The sequence below is a fragment of the Pteronotus mesoamericanus genome, unplaced genomic scaffold (assembly GCF_021234165.1).
Source record: "Pteronotus mesoamericanus isolate MK-2021 breed Mesoamerican mustached bat unplaced genomic scaffold, CSHL_Meso_final scaffold_174, whole genome shotgun sequence".
Classification (NCBI taxonomy): domain Eukaryota; kingdom Metazoa; phylum Chordata; class Mammalia; order Chiroptera; family Mormoopidae; genus Pteronotus; species Pteronotus mesoamericanus.
The window spans coordinates 19,771,867-19,793,427 of record NW_026555309.1 but is presented as its reverse complement, the minus strand read 5'-3'; the positions used below and the strand labels follow the sequence as shown (position 1 = coordinate 19,793,427).

At 44.6% G+C, this 21,561-nt stretch overlaps 1 protein-coding gene across 2 annotated transcripts in view; it reads left to right on the top strand.

The window, feature by feature from the left end:
• Positions 1-5,195: 5,195 nt before the first annotated feature.
• The window catches only part of SNX31 (sorting nexin 31), a 48,504-nt gene continuing 32,138 nt past the window's right edge, over positions 5,196-21,561 (top strand). For both annotated transcript variants that reach the window (XM_054590065.1, XM_054590064.1), the window contains exons 1-5: positions 5,196-5,275; positions 5,365-5,439; positions 15,871-15,985; positions 17,717-17,781; positions 20,257-20,367. In XM_054590065.1, the coding sequence (XP_054446040.1) occupies positions 5,210-5,275; positions 5,365-5,439; positions 15,871-15,985; positions 17,717-17,781; positions 20,257-20,367 (432 nt within the window). In that variant the 5' untranslated portion in view covers positions 5,196-5,209. The remainder of the gene's footprint in view (positions 5,276-5,364; positions 5,440-15,870; positions 15,986-17,716; positions 17,782-20,256; positions 20,368-21,561) is intronic.

Sequence of the window (21,561 nt, the reverse complement as noted above, 5' to 3'; positions counted from 1 at the left end):
AGACTAGAAGGATACACACTAAAATTGTACCAAACGTGAGCCAAGAGGTACAAGCCAAATCACTATCCATGGTTATTTTTAGACCTGGAGCAGGGGAAGCTTTTCACTTTCTTCTCTTGGCTTATCTGTATTTTCTAAACTTTCTACAATGAGTGGCTATTGTTTTTTGCAATAAGAAAACAAAAACAACAAAAAAACCAAAACCAAAGTATTTCTGGTTTGGAATTGCTACCTTTGTTCAAAAAAGCAGGAAACATTCCCGTTACCTCTGACCAATAAAGATAATCATCAGCTGCAAACAAAGAGAAAAATAAAATGCCTCAAGCCTTTGTATGATCTGCCAGCTCAGACATCCGTTTCTGAGAGCTGTGTCACGAGGTGGCCTTGGAAGGTCCTGTTGTGCTCGGTGACACACAAACACAAAGGACAGTGATGCCCACCAAGTCCCTTTATGGCCTTTATCGCTAGATCTTGCTCTGTAATCCATACATGAATATAAACTGTTAAATCGACATGTTTTCTGCTTGTCCCACTCAGCCTGAAACCAATTGTGTTGTACCCTGAATCCCCACCAAACCTAGCAGCCACTGGGTCCAGAGCGGCTGCACCAACAGTGACGAAACAGCTGTCACTGGTTTGTGGCTCTCCCTGCTCAACTCAGAGACCTGGATCCACTGCAAGAACCTCTTCAAAGTGTGGTTGTCCCCAGCAGCTTCTCACGTGGGCTCACGCGGAGTGCGCTCCGGCCGCGCCCCGCTGTGCGATCTCGAGGCTCCTGCAGTGTCCACAGCAGAACCCAAATGGTCGAATTTCAAATCCTGGCTGTGGGATTCACCACCTGCATAACCTTGGGTGAGATACTGAACTCTGCCCCTCAGTTTCCTTATCAGTAAAATGGGCAAAATAGTATTTATTTCATAGGGTTGCTGTGAGCATTAAGTGAATTAATATAACGTAGTGCCCTGAATGGTGCCCAGCACACAGTAAGTACCCCCTGCCTGTTAACTACTATTTTTATTACTGGCCAGTGCCTCTGCTCAGCTTCTGAGCGGCCATGTGCTGTCTGTCCATAGGTTCCTAGCAGCACATGAAAAAAATCTTCATTTTACATATGGATTAAAAAGACAGAATAAAACCCCGCGCGATGTTTCACAGACTTTAGTTTTATCCCAGCAAGCTGCTTGGGTGAAGTTCTTAACGCAGCTTCCCCGGGAGGCATTTTTCCAAGACTAGACCTCATCTCTTACAGAACCAGTTGGAATCAAATCTCAGCCTTCAAAATTCTAGAGCCGTGAATGGCTCTTACCCTCCAGGAGCTTTCAGAGCTGGGAGTTTTAAAGCAAGATGCCTAGGCTATACCCCAAGCCAATTAAATCAGGATCCCGCAGGTGGGACTCAGGCATGTGTTTCTTTTAAAGGTCCCAGGTGATTCCGGGGTGCAGCTGCGCCTGAGGACTGCCTACGCCCAAACCAAACGTCATGACAATAATAGATCTCAGGTGGTAGCTAATGTGTGGTCCTATGTAAAGACATAGGCAGATTTTAATAAACTAATAACACTGGGGACAATAAAGTTCAGGAAGGGGGCCCCTAAGATGTCAAAGCTCCATGGTATCCTTTTACTTTTTGGGAAGACACTTGGTTTGGGGGATTCCCAGGTAATACTGCTTGTGTTCTTGTAATTTACAGTTCCTTCCTGTCGGAAAAAAATCCCATCCTGCTCTCAATGCGAACTCCACGCAGAGATGGACAGAAGCACATCAGAGCTTCAGAGCTGAGGCCCGGCCCCAGAGTCTTTCAATGTCTCTCGGAGGAGAACTGATATAGACGGGGAAATACCCAACCCCAGCACACGCTGAAGGTGAGGCGGGAAGCCCGCCCTGAAGCATAGTGCAGGAGGCTACGGAGAGTCTGTGAAGAGGAGGGGGCATCCCCAGAAGAGGCCATTAGGGAGGAATGGGAGGTGGGAAAGGTCCTTAACCCCACCGTGGTTCTGTTTCTTCAAATATCAAATGTCCTTAAACCTCCATGGTCACTGTGAAGTTTAAGTGAGTTAGTGTAGTGCATTAAAGTAGAGGGTGCTTGGCCCTGAGAAAGCCCTCACAGGGTTAGCTCTACTTACTATTATCATCCGTATAATTATTAAGCAGGTTTCTGGTATATTAATAAAAATGTATTTTTTAAAAGGAAAAATATTTAGTTAAACACTCCTAGAGCGGGGTTTCAAATACAGTTGACTCTTGAACAGCAAGTGTGGGGTGAGGGGTGCCAACCCACCCCCACCTCACAGTTGAAAATCCGGGTGTAATTTAAGTCGGCCCTCTGAATACTGGGATTCCCAACCTCACATCCAAAATACAGTTGACCCTTGAGCAACGGTCTGATCAGGATGTTCTGCTTTGCTGTCCTGAAGACTCAGATCCCTGAGCCTACCTGATTAGCCTCTGCTCCTTGGGACACTCAGGGACACTCCGGGACACTCCTGGCCTCGGTATAGAGCGGTCCTCCAGATCAGGGGTGGCCCGCAGAGGGGAAAAGCCCTAAGGCCCATTGACCCTGGACTGAAAATCCCTTTGAAGTGAGTGTAGTTATTAAACACAATTTCATAGAGGGAAAAAAGTCAGTTTACGAGTCCACGAACATGCTCAAGGCCCCGTAACTAGATGCCACTGAGCTGGGATATGAATTACTGTGCCATTTTCTTAGCCACTAGATTTTACCACCTCCCCTAACTAAAAGCTCTAAGTCTCAATCCATTTTCTGTAAAACCAGAACTGTCAACAGTTCCTTGCTCAGGTATGGGGGAAATGGCCAATGGCATAATGCCTGGCACACACTAAGCATCAGGAAAGAATGGGTGTTCAGCAAGCGTTTGTTCTTTTGCCCTAGTCTCAGATTCCCATTTCAGGCACTCAGCTCTCACTCAGCCATGACTTGGATTTTAAAGAACTTTCAGTGACTCTGATTAGATCCACTCTCTGGTCCTATTTTGTCACTGTTGGATTTTGCCCTCCCTCCCTTCCTTCCTTCCCCCTCATCCAAGGACATGCTCATTGATTTTAGAGAGTGGGGAAAGGAGGAAGAGAAATATTGATGTGAAAGAAACATCAATCAGTTGCCTCTCACACGCAATGTGCCTAGGCCAGGGTGGAACCCACAACCTAGGCATGTGCCCTGACTGGGAATCGAGCCTGTGACCTTTTGGTTTATAGGACGACCCTTCAACCAACTGAGCCACATGGGCCAGGGCTGGATGTTGCTCTTAGTGTTGACCTGGAAGAGTCATACAGGGATGAAAGGACAGGAGGAAGCAGAGAGATAGCCTAGTGTCTTCCTTGTGACGGATAAATGTGGTGACCACTGTTTCCCTCCTCCTCCCCTCTACCACTGTGGCCCTGGCAAGGTGGGAGGGATTCTGTCCTGATTTAGCTAAAATAAGAGAATTAGGAAGATTACTTTCCACAGCAACTAAAAATGAGAGACTGTTGAAAGAACTTGGGATGATGAGTCCACAGAACAAAGGATTTATGTGAACCCAGCCAGCTGGGTGCTGGCACCCATTTAAAACCAGGGGTTCTTGGGGATCAAGAGAGGCCCAAGCCACTTCCATTGAATGAGGTTCCTGGTGTATTAATGAATAAAAATGTATTTTTTAAAAGGAAGACTATTTAGTAGTTAAAAAATACTGCCCTGGCTGGAGCTGCTGAGTAGATTGAGTGCCGTTCTCGGAGCTGAAAAGTTGCTGGTTCTATTCCCTGTCAGGGCACATGCCTGGGTTGTGGGTCAGGTCCCCAGCTGGGGGAGTGCAAGAGGCAACCAATCACTGTTTCTCTAGCACATTGGTGTTTCTCTCTCTCTTTCTCTCTCCTGCCTTCCCCTCTCTCTAAAAACATATAAATCTTAAAAAAAAAAAAAAAATACTAGGGCGGGGTTACAAATACAGTTGACTCTTGAACAGCAAGCATGGGGTTAAGGGGTGCCAACCTACCCGACCTCACCGTTGAAAATCCGGGTGTCATTTAAGTCAATCCTCTGAATACTGGGATTCCCAACCTCACATCCAAAATACAGTTGACTCTTGAACAAGGTGGGTTCGAACTGCATTGGTCCACTTACACGTGGATTTTAAACAACCTTAAGTGTTACATTTAACAAATGTTAACACAAAATACTGTGATAGTCACAGAAAAATTACTAGATATATGTTTTTTTTGTTTTTTGTTTTTAAATCTTAATTCCTATTGCACTCCAGGTAGTGTTGGCAAGTAATGTGAAACAAAATTTTTTCAACTCTGTCAAGGTACTTAAAGACAATGTCAACATTTATTGTTTGAGGGTGGGTCTCAATGTGATTTTCTGTCTTTGATGGTAGACCCATCGTCAGGGAGACTGGACATTTTTCAAGCCACCGAGATCAGAACAGGGCCCTGGAGCGTACACTTGGAGAAGACCAGTTCTCTTCCGCGGTGCACCCTAGACCACTAACCCTCCAGCAAACAGTCCAACCCTGAGATTTGGGGGCAGAACAGAAAGTAGTGAATTACTCGTTTAGCATATATTTAGGATATCCATGGAGCAGGAGCAACGATTTTTAACTTGTGTGGGTTCAAGGAACCCTCTGAAAATCTGATAAAAACCCTGGACCTTCTTCCCGGAAGAGTTCTCTCCACCCACTCACCTACGCAGCATTTCCCCCCAAGGAGTCCCCAGGCTCCAGGGTTGAAGCCTCTGGCCGAAGGAAGGCTCTGGCACTCTCTAGGTTGTCTCTGCCCTGAACTCCGTCCCTGGCTCTGCCTGGCACGTGACAGCCCCGCACCGGGTGCAGGATGCCTGCGAGGTGGGGGAGCGAGGGGTACGGTGCTCGGCTGTTGGCCACAGACATGCTCCACCTTCCACGGGTCCAGGGACCCGAGCCGCGCAGCCAGGATGGGGCGGGGACCAGGAGGAAGCACCGCCCAGCCCCCAGCCCCACCTGCGAACGCCGGGGGCAAGGGGTTAGCGACAGCAAGGCCCCGCCCGGGACGGTGTGGCCACCCCGGGTGCGCCCACGGATCCAGGGCTCAGAGCCTAGGACCGCGTCGCCGCACGTCGGGCTCCGGCGCTGTTGGCGGAGCCCGGGCTTGCGGACTGTGCCAGCGCCGCAGGTCAGGCTTCTACGAGGCAATCCCGATCGGGACTCGAGGACCGCGCCTCCGCCGCCACGCGAGCCATGAAAATGCACTTCTGCATCCCGGTGTCCCAGCAGCGGCCAGACGCGCTGGGGGGCCGCTACACGGTGCGCCAGGGGCCGGGTTCCCACCGGGCAGGGAGGAGGCAGTACCGTGGCGGGGGCTAATCCGGGACCGGATCTCTCTGCGTTTGCAGCTGTACTCGGTGTACCTGGACGGGTTCCTCTTCTGCAGGGTGCGCTACAGCCAGCTGCATCGCTGGAACGAACAGGTGAGCGGGTCCGAGGCGGGTACCAGCTCGTCCACTGGACGCACGTGAGGAAAAGTGCGCCCAGTGCGTCCTGGGCGCGTGACTCTGGCAAGATCCCGGGCCCTTAGAGGGCTTCAGGCTCCAAATCATGGAGACAGCGTCGTGGTAAGGATCATTGTGTGAATTACTTGGCACAGAACTCAATGAATACACGTTGCCGCTCCTAATCATCTGCAGCTAGGAGATGAGGGAGTGCGGGTGATTCTTCCAAGCCCTTTCCAGCCCAGGGACCCCCTCCCCGCCCTCACAGCCCCACCTGGCAGGGCCATTTTACAGCCAGCTTTTCCCCAGGACAACGTCCCTATTCAAAATGAGCAAACCAAGTCTAGACCAAGGCGTAGTCTCAGGAATCGTGCACAAGGGCATTTAATATCCTTCCTCGCAGGGTTTCTTAAGTTTACCCTCCCTCCCCTTTAAAAAGGTGTGTCTGTATTTTTGTTTTCTACCGACTGTATTCATAGGCTTTAAGTAGTGGCAGGCTTGGACACCCAGGAAACAGATGACAATATCAAGGCAGGATGCCATTTCCCACTATAGTTTCTCACTCTGATGTCCTGATGGCATTTTCTCTAGGTTGCAGGCTGGTTTATTAGCTTGTTCTAATGTTTTTGGGTTGTTTTTTTTTTTCCTGTCCTAGTAAGGAAATGTTGCAAGTCTTCAAAATAAGTTAGAGGCGTAAAGTTTAGAAATAAACTTCATCATTTCCTCAGCCCTTTCCCAAACACAATTTTTTTCTTTTTGTTTATTTATATTTTAGATTTTATATTCTGATCATAAAGAGGAAAGGAAAGGAAAGAAAAAAAGAAAAGAAAAGTAAAAGAGACTCTTGTCCAGGCAGCCGCTATTCACATTTTGGGCAGAGCCCTTTCAGACAACCTCTAGGTTTCTAGTGAGTAGATCCACCATGTTTCCTTTAACCGTCTTCTGTTGGTGGGCAGCTCAGTTCCGTTTTTCTATGGAAAACCTCACAGCAGCCAGCCTTCTTGCTCATACATCATATGTATTTGAAAAAGTTCATTTTCAAGGTATGATTAAGTATCTTTGAAAATCAACACAAACCAGTCACAACATTCATTTGTGTGGTCATCTTTGAATTGTGAGCCCCCGGTACGGAGCCTGCCACCCAGCTGGTGCTCAGCAATGGTTGTCAGGTGGCTGGATGAGGAAGGGCATGGGCTTGGACCTCGGAAAGATGGGAAGCTACCTGTGACCAAAACATGTTTTTGGAAAGTTGGGAGGACTGCAGATGGAGATCCCGAAGGAAAAGAAAGGTGTTTTAAGTGTTTGAAGGAGGAAGGTGAGGTGTCATCTCCTGCCCTCCTCTTGCTTGTCTGCCTGCAAGTGAGGTGGGATTGGGGAGGAAGCCCTTAAAGGTGAAAAGCAGGAAATGATAGCAAGGAAGAGAAGGGAGATAGTGGAATTGAGTGACCACTTCCTGGCTCAGCTCTTTTTTGACCATCAGTTTTCTCATTGGAAATGACAAGTATCCCTGGTCTGGTGGCTCAGTTGGTTGGAGTGTCGTCCCATACACCAAAATGTTGTGGGTTCAATTCCCAGTCAGGACACCTACCTAGGTTGTGGGTTCAATCCCTGGTCAGGGTGCATATGGAAGGTAACTGATCAATTTCTCTCTTTCTCTCTCCCCTTCCCCCATCCCCTTCCTCTCTCTCTAAAACCAGTAAACACATTCTTGGATGAGAATTTAAAAAAGAAAGAAAGAAAGACTAAGCAAATAGGTGGTTATGGATGTCAGCGTCACAGGGTGCGTGTGAAGATCAGGGACTGGTTTCTCATGCAGCCTGGCATGTGGTACATGCTCAGTAAACATCGACAAACTCAGGGTTGAAGAATTCCTGGATCTGGTCCTCCTTAACCAACGGACTCAGGAAAATGCTCCTTTTCAGAAAAACTCTGACCTATCAAATCCCAACAAGCCCAGAAGCAGAGACATAAATTGTGTTAACTTGTGTTCTTGATCCTCTGTTTTGGGAGCCAGGAACAAGAAACTGTAATTCACTGCAGCGGACTCTTAAATATTGAATTCCCATATCCCAGTACCCCCTGTGGGGTATATAATAGCTCTTAATGAACACTTCATAATTGTCCCAGATTTCTCAAAATCCTACAGTGGCGATTTCTTTATTCAGTTTCAAACTACCTCACATCTTGCCCTTATTGTTTCCTCTTTCTGTGGGAACAACTCCATTTGAAATAAACTATTTAGATCTTAGGTGACTATTGGTATTTCTTATTGATTTATAGCGCTAACTAGCAATTAGGTAGTTACTGTGTGCTGAGGCTGGTGCCAAGAGCTTTACATGTCATAGCGTATTTAATTGTTACAGCAGTCCCATGAGCTAGGATTATAGTCAGCCCCATTTAACAGGTGAGAAAACTGAGGCATAACTTGCCCAAAGCCATACTGCTGGTAAGAGTTGGAGGCAGGATTTGATTTCCAGAACCTGCTCAGACCCACTCCATTTTGTAGTTGTTTTTTTTTTTTTATTAAAGTTGACAAAACAAATTGTATAAATAAAATGATAGGGTCAAGTCCTTGAGTTTTAAACTACCATGCTTTTCTCTGTTTTGGAATAAGTTAATAAAATTCCCCAATTTGGAATGTTTAGTGTGAGGAATTTTGGTAAATGTATATACAGTTACCACCACCGTAATCAAGATAGAGAACTGTTCCTGTATTCTAAAAGTTCTTTTGTCTCCTTCGCTCTTGATACCCTCCCTCCACGTCTGGCCCCAGGCATCCAAGATCTGCTATCTGTCAGCAGAGCTCCAGGCCTGGGATTTAATCCCAGCTCATCGCTCCCATTTTATAGTCTGAGTACAGTTGGCAGATTTAGGGAATGAAAATACAGGATCCCCAGTGAATTTCAGATGAACAGCAAACACTTTCTTAGTGTAAGTATGTACCAAGCAATACTTGGGACATTTTCATTGGACATTGGATATTTTATCTGGCAACCCTAAGTCCAACACCGAAAGATTGGATGACCTATTCTATTCTAGCCACGTCTCATCTAGATTTTATTTTTCCTATTCCACAGAGGACATGAAACGGCTCAGAATTCTTAATCTGATATAATACAGAGTACTATAAAGAGGGAACCAATATAAAGGTCCCATTTATGTGTGTGTGTATTTGGTGAGTGTAAGTGTATTTCCAGTTGGTTTCCTGGGAAGTTCTGCGTCCCGATAGAATAGAAACTTCATCTTATAGAATTAGCTGACTAATTCATGTACTTAAATATTTACTGAGTTCCTGTTAGATACCATGCACTGTGTTGAATTAAATGAAGACTCAGACTTGAGCGCACGAGATTTTTGGCTGTTAAAATTGGGTTTCTATTTTGTAAATCGGATAACTGAGATTGAGGATAAGTACCTGGCTTGGGAGAGGTGGCCCCGGCTCCTTCTCAGCCGAGCTATGTAGGGGCTAATGCAATAGGATTGAAACTGGCGATGGACTGTTGTGTTTTCAACAGGTTCGTTGTGACCCGAGCCCTTCTAAGGCACTGTAGCCCGGTCCCCAGGCGAGGCCCCCTCAAGGTCTGGTAGTTTGCCCCTCTGCTGATGAATGCTGCCCAACGCCCTGCCCTGTGAACTGCCTGACCTGACCTCTCCCTCTGTGTCTTCGGATGAATAAAGCCAGTGTGATCTATGCTCCTGCCCTTGCCTGCAGCACCCTCTGCAAATGTAACTGGCTCATTTTAGCCAAATGTGATTCTTGCTGCGCACGTGCTACTGAACTCTATGGAAGGATGCTCGCCTCTTTGCAAACACTCTGCCAGCATCAGCCATGGCAACGGGGACGAGCTATGGATGCTGGCGAAGAATCCTGCAGTGGGACAGGAGGGCTGTGAGACCATACGCACTGGTTCCTCCTGGCCTGGTGCAGACCCAGCCTGGCTGCTTCCCCTCTCACCCCCTCGCCCCTCTTCCCTAGCAAACCCTCTATTCACATCATGCTGGCCCATTTGTCACCTGTGCCTGGCTCACGTCCCCCTCCTGAGAAGACCCCTGCTGCTGGCCCACTGGTCAGGGACCAGCCCTTTCTCAAGGTCCACCTCAGGCCTCACCTCCTCTGGGAAGTCCCCCTTGATGGCATGATATGCTTTCTTCTGATTCCTGTGCTATGTCATGTGTAGGCCTTAAGGTGTTCCTTTTTTTTTTTTTCTTTTTTATTCTCACCAGAGTACTTGCTTATTTAGAGAAAAGGGGAAAGGAGGGAGAGAGAGAAAGAAAGGGAGAGAAACATTGATGTGAGAGAGAAATATCAATCAGTTGCCTCTCGTATGCAGTCCAAGGGGGGACCCAACGTGCTACCGAGGCTTGTGCCCTGACTGGGAATTGAACCTGCAGTTTTTCGGCTTGCTGGACCTTGCTCCAACCAAGTGAGCCACACCCGCCAGGGCTCCTGTTCCTCTTTTTGTATGTATATTTTGTCTCCCCTGGTTATTTAGTTGCAAAACCCAAACATTTAAATAAATAAATGAAGGCTGCAGGCATGCATACCCAGCACAGAATCCTGCTGTAGTAGATACTCAACAGGGATTTGGGGAAGAAGGAAAATGAGGGGGAGGAGAATGAAAAAGCAGTGAAAAGACAGTGTCCAGGTCCCCATCACTCATTAGCTTGTAGGACCTTGGTTTAAGTCACTTCATCTCCCTGGGTTTCAGGTTACTCTTGTCAATTTTTCTTGTCAGGGCGGAGGAATGTTGTCAGGTGCCTTGTCAAGGGGGAAGAATGGTACTGTGAGTGGTGACGACGATCATCTACCTCACAGGGCAGTTTTGAAGGATACATAGGATGATATACAAGCTTCAGGCTGATGTTCTTCAGGCAGATTGCTTTTTGAGCTTTGGCTCTTCATTCCAAGAATCTGAAATTTTGATTACAAGGGGACTTGGAAAAGTGGGGAGATTGAGCCAACGGTAGAAACAGGGACGGTAGGAAAGCCATTGTTTGTGCCTGTAATTTCACTTGCCCCAGGTCACTGCTCTGGGACAGGTTTGGGGCTGTGAGTGCATAGGGTGGGGAGGGAGGTGGTATTTCACAGTCGGCCAGATAGGTCTTCATTCTGTTAAAAGACAGAAGTGCACGATGGAGAAAGTGGTGCAGGAGATTGTGCTGGGATTAAAATATATATAATCGGAACATTGTCTTAAAAAAAGGACCAAACTCACAAAACCACTTCATAATAAATTTGTAAAAGTGTTCTAAACACTCCAGAAGAACTATGTTTTTCTTTTGATCTCTTGAAACAATTTTTTGAAAGAGTGGGCTAAACTATAATACCAGGTAATTCTCAGTGTGTTACTGGTTTTAATACCTGAACCATGTGCTGTCTGAGACCAATAGAAAAGGCTGTATTTTGATAGTTGCATGACTTATGTAGGTGATGAGTGACTTTTGGCAGACTTACCTGCAGCTCATTGCATATTTATCTTTCTCCTTCCGGCAGCATTAGAGAAGGGAGGGGAAAGACTCTTTGAGAAGTCATCTCAGGTGGTAAAACCTGCTGGGAGAGTTTTTGCTCTGTGATGGGCATTGGAACCTGGATTCTTGTTGACTTTCTCCCCCGATCTTGGCCCTAGGGTAGAGGCTTCTGCAAGATGCTCTCCTGCAAATGCACAACCCAGGCAGCCCTGCTTGCACAACGCTGCTGTGATTTCAACCAATTTGGGAGCAGCTGTGACTTTTATGAACACATGCCAAGGACGACAATTGCCTTTTAAAGATCATTTAATCAGTTAATCAAAAAAATAATTGCATGCAAAGAAGACAGGATTCTGCTTCTATTTAAAGGAGTTAGCAGAGATGGGGTGCATGAATCCTACGGAGCTGGAGCTGCCCTGCCGGTGACATGTACCTTCGGACAATCTCTGGCGTGGCAGGAAAATTTCCTTGAATTTAAAAGAAGCAGAACTGTTGCAATAATATTTTATACTATAGATTTAGTATAACATTTTTATAATGTTATAATGTAGCCATTTAGTGTAAAGAGTCTAGATCTTTATACAGATTTAGAAGAATGTTTGCAAACTTAAATGGCTACAGGGGTCAGGCAGGAAGTTTAAATGTGAAGCATGGACCAGGTGAGAGGCCATGGGAGTGGTGGCAGCGGCTTAGGGCTCTGAAGCGGGTGGCTGCCTGAGAGCATGGGAGCCCAGTGATTCCAGACCTTCTGATGTTTCAAGACAAGCCAGACCTCCGTGTTTTAGAAAATAGACTTTAATTTCTTAGACCAGTTTTAGATTTACAGAAAAATTGCAAAGATGGTACAAAGTTCCTATATACCCTGCACCTAGTTTTCCCTAGTGTATTCCATTAGTATGGAGTATTTGTTTCACTTAATGAACCAGTGTTGTTACAATATTAGTAACTATAGTCCACAATTTATTCAGACTTCAGTGTGTACATAATGTCCTACCTCTGTCCGAGGATCCCACCCAGGACACCACATTGCCTTTAGTTGTCATGTATTCTTAGGCTCCTCTTAACTGTGACAGTTTCTCAGACTTTCATTGTTTATAAGGACTTTGACTGTTTTGAGGAGTATCGGTCAGGTATTTTGTGGAAAGTCCCTCTATTGGAACCTGCTGTTTTCACATGACTAAGCTGGGTAAGGAGACCACAGAGGTCAGGGGCCATTCTAATCACATCATACCAAGGGTACGTACTATCAACATGACTTATCGCTGTTGATGTTGCCCTGGATCACCTGCCTGAGATGGTGATTGTCAGGTTTTGCCACTGTAAAGTTATTTTTTTCTCTCTCTTTTCATAGTGTATTCTTTGGAAGTCACTATGTGTAGTCCACCCTTAAAGAGTTGGGAGGTATGCTTTGTCTCCTTGTGGATGCATGTCTACATAAATTATTTGGGATTCTTCACAGGAGATTTGTCTATTCTCTCCTCTATATTTATTTATTCAATAATTTATTTATACTCGTATGTACTCCTGGATATTTACTTTATACTTTGGGTTATACTTCAATACGACTTTATTTTTGTTGCTCAAACTGTTTCAGCTTTGTCCTGTGGGAGCTCTTTCAGTTTGCTCCTGTGTCTCTTTGGTGTACCCCTATTGTTGATTTTTCTTTTTTGAGCACTATTTTATTTTCTGGTGCTACAAGATGCTTCCGACTCATCTTTCATTATTTCCTACCTCAGCCATTTCTCCACGGAGCCCTGGTAGCTTTTACTGGAGAACAATATTAGAAACCAAAGTCTGGGCACTAGGTGTGTTTTTGCTGTGGCAGTGCTGTTATTTCTAGGCCCTCTCAGCTGACAAAGTACAGAATATATGTGTGTATCCTGTATACACACACATATTTATAGCATATTTATAGATAGTTTAATATTTAACTGTCTGTGTCTATATTAAACTAACATAATTTCATGGCAATATCTCCAACTATAATCCATTACCACATGGATCATTCTAGCCTACACCCCTTACTTTTCTGAAAATTCTCACTGCAACTGTGAGAAAACTGATTCCCATCACCCGCCATCTTTTACTTAATTGTTTGATTCTATCCACAAGTATAGCAGTGTTAGAAATGGCGAACTTTGTCAGCTAGAGTACAGTGCTTCTGTACAGTTTCTTTTGCCTTAGGTTGTACAGACTCCACTCATTTCCAAAGTTGCTTAGGCCAGTACCTTTCTCTCTTCATTGCAATGTTTCATACATTTGTAATATGGGTAAATTCCTTTGTTACATTCTGCATTCCATCCTGGGTTTTTCCTCTCCTCCTAAACTATTTTTCAAATATTTTTGTACATTTAGGTTGTGTTGTAAAGTGTAATAGGTTTGACAAATGCATAGCATCGCGTATGTGTCCACAACGACAGTATTATACAAAATAGCTTCACTGCCCTAAAAAATTCCATGTGCTTCACCAATTCAACACCCTCCTACCCCAAGCTCCTGATCACCACTGGTTTTTTCTTTATTATCTCTATAATTTTACCTTTTTCAAAAATGTCATATAAATGAAATCAAACAGCATATAGCTTTTCCAGACTGTCTCCTTTCTCTTATCAATCTGCATTGACGTTTTCTCCATGTCTTTTCAAGGCTTGGTAGCTCATTTCTTTTTATTGCTGGATATTCCATTGTATGGGTACACCGCAGTTTGTTTATCCATTCACATATTGAAGGACATCTTCATTGCTTCCTGTTTTAGGTAGATATGAATAAAGTAGCTATAAATATTCACATGTGTGTTTTTGTGGACATAGTTTTCAAATCTATTGGCTATATACCTAGAACTGTGATTACTGGATGTAAACATTACCTTGTAAGAAATTGCCAACCTGTTCCAAAGTGGCCATACCATTCTGTATTTCTTCCAGGAAATGAGTTAGAAAAGTTTTAAACCACAAAATTATTATTGGAATAAAATTCAAATTCTCTAAAAATCAAACAAACAAAAATCTAGCAGGCCAAATAAAGCACATCAGAAAGTTGAAAACTTTGTCGATTTTAGACCAACACTGTCCAATAGAATTTTCTGTGCCGACGGAAATGCTCTAGATCGGCTTTGTCCAATTCAGTAAGTACTTGCCACATTTAGAGTTGTTATTGAGCATTTGAAATCTGGCTAGTATAACTGAGAAATTTTATTTCATTTTGATTTAAGTTTAAATTTAAATAGTCATAGGTGGCTAATAGACATCATATTAGATATCACAGTTCTAGGGCATTCTAGGATTTTTTTGCTTTTACTTGAGTGAGTGGGAGACCAGGAAGGGTTTTAAGCAGGGCGGTGCAATGATCTGACTTACACATTGAAGTATCATCTTAGGTTCTCTATTGGGAATAGACTGGAGGGAGTCAATGGTATAAACAGAGAGATCTCTTGGAAGGCACAGTAATCGGAGAAAAGACGACAGGTGTATGGACCAGGGCAACAGCAGTGGAGGTGGGGAGAAGCGGTCAGACTCTCCACGCATTTTGAGGTTAGCACCTACGCAAGGCAAATGTTGGCCAAATACACCCTGTATTTGTGACAAAAGCCATGGAGTGACAATTCTTGCCTGGTTGCCGTCTCATTTCTCTTAGACCTGGTTTCATTCCTTTAAGCCATCGACTCTGGTAATGTTAGGACTTTTGGCCCTCTGCTCTGGATGTGCCGTGTTCAGACCTGACTGGATTTTGGACTGGTTTCCTATTTTAAAGAGAATGATGCCGTGCTTTATCATCAAGCTGCCACGCTAAGTGTAGGGCTGGAATGAAGGCACATACCCTTTTGGTTATTTAAAGATTATTTTTGCATAAACATCATTGTCTTCAGTCATATGTGGGTGGGTAGGAGGGAGGGGCCTGACTAGATTTCTAGTGAGATCATATGTCAGCCTTATAGGAATCTATAAACCAGCACTTTCCAATAGAAATATAGTGTGAGCCACATAGGGAATTTAAAATTTTCTGGTAGCCTGATTAAAAAAGCATAGAAAGAAACAGGTGGCATTAATTTTAATAATATATTTTATTTAATCTAATATATTCAAAATATTATCATTTCAACATGTAATCAATATAAGAATTATTAGTGTGACGCTTTACTATTTTTTAACTTTTTAAAAATCCTCACCCAAGGATGTATTTATTGACGTTAGAGAGAGAGAGAGAAACATCAGTGTGAGAGAGAAACATCGATTGGTTGCCTCCCATACTGGGGATCAAACCTGCAACCTAGGTATGTGCCCTGACTAGGGATTGAACCTGCAACATTTGGTGTCTGGAACGACGTTCCAACCAACTGAGCTACCTGACCAGGGCTTACATTCTCTCTAAGAGGCTAAGTCTTCACAACCTAAGTTGTGTTTTTATACTTATAAGCACATTGCAACAAGGACTAGCCACATTTGCAGTGCTTGTTAGCCACAGATGACTAGTAGCTACCAGCTACTATATTAGCACTGCTATAAACATTTGCTGTTATCTTCAGAATTGGTGGAAGTAGAGGTTGAGGTGGGGTGGGGTGGGGTGGGGGAATTAAATTCCTAACCATTGTCATTAATATCACAGATGCTATTGGGGTATGAATTAAAGAAATATTGTATGATGTGAATGGTAGGCAGCCTTGTAAAAACAAATGAAAAAATTAAAATGTACTCCAAATCTACCAAACTCAGACTGGAGTTGTCATTCTGTCATATGTCTAATAGTATCTCTAGAAACCTATGCTGAAATAAATTCCTCCTTAAGCCAATCAAAGTATCCCTCTTTCTTCCTTTTGGCCACCAGGAAGGGTTAATTTTAAATAAAGTGCTGGAGCAAGATGTACCCTCAGAGGAATCTTTGGTATCTCACCAACCTTGAATTGGAGGTTCTTTGCCATAAATGTGTGTTTTCTGGATCTTTCAGCTGAGACGGGTCTTTGGAAATTGCCTGCCACCCTTTCCACCAAAGTACTATCTCGCAATGACCACATCTATGGCTAATGAGAGAAGGGACCAGTTGGAACAGTATTTGCAAAATGGTAGGTTTTTTTTTTTTTACTAATGTATTATTGAGATGTAGGTTGCACACTCTAATATCCACTTACGTAAAATGCACAATTCAGTGATTATTAATATATTTACAAGATTGTGCAACTATCACCATGATCTAATTTGAGAGCATTTCTTATCACTCTAAAAAGAAACCTCGTACCTGTCATAAGTCATTCCCTAGTCCTCTCTGCTACCAGCCCTTGTCACCCACTACACTAATTCCTGTCGTTATAGCAATGCTTGTTCAGGACATTTCAGGTCAGTGGAATCATGCAATATATGGCCTTTGTATTTGGTTTTTAAAATACTTTTCTCTAATTTACTTTATTGTAAGAATACACTATATAATACATATAACATACAAAATGCATGTTAATCGACTGGCTTATCAGCAAGGCTTCCCGGTCAGCAGTAGGCTATTAGTAGTTAAGTTTTGGGGGAGTCAAATACTCCCCCATGTGGTATTCAACAGCATGGGGGACAGCATGCCTGCCCCCTGCATTGTTCAAGAGTCAACCTTATACCATGAAAGGTACGTTCCCTTCCACCCTGGAACCCCAGGCTTCTGGAAGTGCACACTATTGCAGGCGGCTTGCGAGTTCCTCCGAAACCTTCTGCGCGTCTACCAGCACATATGTCCATCCCTGTTTGTTCAACACTAATTGGAGCTTATTCTACACATCTTTCCGTATCTGATTTTTAAAAACTTTTTACCTTGAAATATTCTCTGACTTACAAAAAAGTTGCAAAAGTAATGCAAAATTTCTGTATGCTCTTCACCCAGACTTCCCAAATGTTAACTTTTACAGTTGTTTTATCCTTCTCACTCACTTTCCTGCTTGTGTGTATACATATTCATATATATTACATATAATTTTTAAGTCACATGTGTTGCACACACAAGCCACATCACCCTTAAATACTTCTGTGTGTATTTCCTAAGATCAAGGATATTCCCTTCTATAACCACAGAATAGTTATCAAAATCAGGCAATTAACAGTGTTACAATAATGTTATCTAGAGACCTTATTCAAACTTCACCAACTGGCCCCCTGATGTCCTTCAGAGCAAAAGAAAAAAAGGTTTTTCTTCTTTATGCTGTTGTTTTCCTCTTAAAATATATTTCTTACAAATCATTCTAGGTCAGCAATAACAGACTTACTTTGTTATTTCTCATGGCTGCATATTTTTCTTAAGTGTAGTAAATGAAAATTCTAGAAGTCATCTATTTCCCATTCGTCTTTTATAGTGGAGAATACACCTCTTTCAGACCTGCTCAATAAGCTCTTTCAATATCAAAACATAATAGTTTTTAATTTTTATTCTGTTTTGGTTTCTTTTCTCCCATCTTAGAGAAATACTCCTTTAATCACTGGCCTTTTCACAAATGATCACAGTGCTTAAGGGGTCGGTTCCCAGGCCAGGCCTTCACCTATATCTTCAGTGTGACTTGTGCATCCTCTTTGGCAAGGTGCATATTGAGCGACTCGGGTGTGCAGGAATGACTTGAGACCTGTGATTGGTGTGGTAGCTTTGCCTGTCGTCAGGGCTGCCTGGAGGAAGCGAGCTTTGCAGCTTTTCATGTATTTGAGAGGTCACAAGCTACGCTGCTTTCAAGGAGGTGGCAAGGCTTGGGGGTTCCCTGATGGTCAGAGCAGTATAATGGGGATGTCAGCCCAGCTCCATGCTAATCTGGCTTCCTGTCCATGTTTTTCAGTAACCGGGGACCCAAACATGTTGAGAAGCGATGTCTTCATTGATTTTTTAAAACTGGTACAGCTGGTAAGCTTGCTCTTCTTTACTAAGGTCATTATTTTGCTGCATAATATGTCTCTTCATTAACCACACGTATGTTTCCGGCATCAGCCCAGCAGAGCCTGGACGCAGGTAAAATACGTTCGTTTGGAGTACATTGGAGGATGGTTCCTATTTCGTTCTTTTGGAGGTTTAGATTCTCGATGGAAAATTAAGTGTGTCACGACCTTTAGCTCATTTTAATAAAGCTGATAGCTTTTTCCTGTGGCCTAAACATTGTACACCTCAAAACTGGCCATGAAGGAGAGAACCTTCCATCATTAAGGGTCCTGTGACAGTGAGAGAATCCAATTTCTGTAGCTGAGCTGTCCGCGTGTGCCGTGGCGAAGCCAGCAGGGGAGCGTCAATGGTCATGCCTCCATTACCTGTAGGTTCTCTGCTCCCAGCTGTACGGGCGCGGGGGAGGGAGCAAAAGTAGATTTACAGTTGTTCATGTGGAAAATAATACAATAATTAATAAATAATAATGCAAGAGTAAACCATGTTTTGTGTATTCACATCTGTAAACCTACTTTTGCCAACCCGGTATTGTAAGTGAATCACAGAGAAAATCCAATCTGAACAGAATGAAATATAACCACTCACTTGGTCTGAACCACTTCCAACTTGTCCGCTAGAGGCTGGAACTTTGCCAAGCACATTTGTTTAGTACATCACTCGTTCTAATTGTACACATGGAAACATTTTTATGCCTGAAGGTATGTTCTTGACTCAATGGATGAACTTTGAAAGGCTTAGCTGTACAATGATATTATTGAACTAGTTCCCTAGCTTGGGAAGAATAATACCTTGATCAGATTTGTACAAAGTGGAAGCAAATTCTGTTTATTTAGTCATTCAACTGAGTTGGTATACATGCTGGTCCACTCAACCTGAGAAATGACCCTAGAGCCTTTTATTGTACAGTCATTTGTATTTTCACATATATTAGATGGTTTAAAAAATACACGCACACATATTTCCCTTTTCTTTGAAAAGTTTCTTGCGATGGTGGTAACATTCAAATAGCACACAAAGGTCTATGATAATAGTAACCACCACAGACCTCAGAGACAACCGTGGCTTACAGTTCAACGTGTGTTCTTCACATTTCTGTGTGTACACAATATTCAGATGTATGCATATCATTTTTGTTTTACAAATAGGCACATCCTCCTACCCACTGTCTGAATCTTGTATTTTAAAACTTACATCTTGCAAATCATTCCATGTCAGTACAGAGGGGTGATTGGCCTTGGTTCTTTCATCTCTTTTGTGTGTACGTTACCGCTTTTGCTTTTGTGCTTTTTAAAAACCACCCATGGGTATCGATGATTTGGAGCTTTGCTCTGAGGCCTTTTTTCCTGATAATTTGAAAGCTTTTTACCTGATTTAGGTCTCTTAGTATTTTACCTTTATAACTTTATGCAAAAGCCTATGCTCCAGTGGCGTTTCTCAGTGTCTCTTTTTGCTGCTTCTGGTAGGATTTTCGCAATGGTTTTGTTTTTCTCTTTTGCTTCTCAGATCTCTGCGGGATGACCCATAACTAGGGCCATTCAAAATGCCGAGGAGAGCGTGAACTCACTGCATGCAGTGCATATGAGGGCATTAGGGCTTAATCCTGTCATAGAACACAGGATGAGACCGTCTGTGCCCTGAATCACAGAGATGAGACAGCTCTGTGAACTGACGGGGTCCCATTTGTGAGGTGCTAGAAACCGCGCAGCCCCAGCAGCCGCGCCCTGTGAGGCCCACCTGGGCAGGCACCTGCCATGCCGTCTCCTGGGGTCCCTCTGTCTATGGAAACTGAGCACCAATCAGTCTCAGCTTTGAACTTCCCTAAACTCTGATGGCCTTCCAGTGTCTCTTGAGGGTTCTTTTGAGAGCATTCTGTCCCCGAACCTCACAGGTCCCTGACTTTGCGCTCATCTCTAGCACACACGCGTCCCCCCCATGAACGCAGGAGCGCATGCGCTGAGCTGCGCGGGGTCGGGGGACGGCTGGGGGAGGCCCTCGTCTGGGCGCCCACGCACAGGTCGCCACTTGCTTCCCTGTATGGGCCTCAGAGCCTGCACACTTCTGGTTTTGTGGCAGCAGAGTCATAAATTAATGCCTTTGATGGACTTTTAGGGAAGCTTGGACATATTAAAAATGAGAGTTAAAATCTGAAACCACTAAAGGTCGTGTGGATGATGTTTTTTCTAAAATGGATGCTCTTGTTGTTTATTTGGTAACTGTTCAAGCTACCTGTCATTGCATTGCCTTGGATCCTCTCCACACCCCTCCCCATCTCCGCCTTGTCCCCCAAAACTCCACTCCCCAAATCTCTACTCTTGGGCCCTCGTGTTCTTCTGGGCACTGTAGACCCTCAGGGCCCAGGGAGAGGGCACTGCTGACCGTTGCCCCCATAAGGCACCCCACTGCGGTTGCTGGGGGCTTACTGTGCTTTCCCTTTGCTCACAGGACACGTTTAGCATCGTTACCAAGAAAGCCTCTCTGGACATATTTCTGCCCAATGGAAGGAGCATTCAGGTTGAAATCCTAACATCAGACACTGCTGAAAGAGTCCTAGAGGTAAACATCTAAACTCCAGCCCCAGAACTGAATGCGGGAAGCAGTGTTTGAATGCAAGGACTAGGACACAGTTATCTTCCGGAAGCCGCCTGCCAGTCATGTCACTCTGGATGACTTATCGGTAGAGATGCTGGGAATTTTCTGGGAGACTGGCTGGGTCTCAGCTACAGCTAGTCCCCAAGGCCTTTTTTTCTTTTTGGATTAATTTTTTAGAGAGAGGAAGGGGCGGGAGGAGGAGAGAGAGAAATGTAGATTTGTTGTTCCACTTATTTCTGCATTCACTGGTTGATGCTTGCATGTGCCCTGACCAGGGATCGAACCTGCAACCTTGGTATATTGGGACAATGCTCTAACCAACTGAGCTGCCTGGCCAGGGCTCACCAGGCCTCTTTGCTTTTACTTTCTCTGCAGGCATCAACTTTCTAGAGATTCCTTAGGGTCTTCCTAAGGCTGCTTTCAGTTTCCCCAAACTCAGCCAGGGATGTGCCCTGGAAGTGAGCCAAGTGCTCTGTTGCGGGGTGCTCCATGGTTGGGAGCAGGAAGGAGGCTGGTGCCCCGATGAGCCCGAAACGGGCCGCCCCTGGGGGGGCTTGCGACAGGTTCTGGGAGAGAGCGATGCAGACTTCTCAAATGTGGAAAGAGTTGTGCCTCCTCCCTCCCAGGACGGCCCTGAAACCAGCAGCCCCACAGGTTGAACTCTGTTCTCCCAGAGCGAGACCCCAAGCGCACCCACCCCTCCTCAGACGTGGCTGTGACCAGCTCTGCCCCTGGGCTGCGGAGGGGACACCGTCTTCTCACACCCACACACAGTTCCCAGGCCCCTTTCTTTGGAGTTTTTAGTTCTAATCCTCCAGAGGAACACACACAGGAGAATAAAAAGTTATAATAAACAGGAGGAAGTGGGAAAGTTTCTAGGACCTTGCCAAGGACAGAAAGTTCTTGTGCTGGGGTCACGGTCTCTGCCGCCTTCGGAGCCTGAAATGAACAGGAGTGCTCCCGTTGGGCTCCCAGCTCTCACTCACGTCAAGTCGCCTTTACCTGACACAGTGTATCAGTGGGGGCGGGGGTCGCTCCGTGGAGACTTTCTAGCCTGGAGACTTAAGCCCATGCGTGTCCTTCTGGCCTCAGGAGAGCAGGTTGTGTTCCCAGACAGGAAACACCCTTTCCCTAGATGGAGGCTTGGCCTGAGCATGA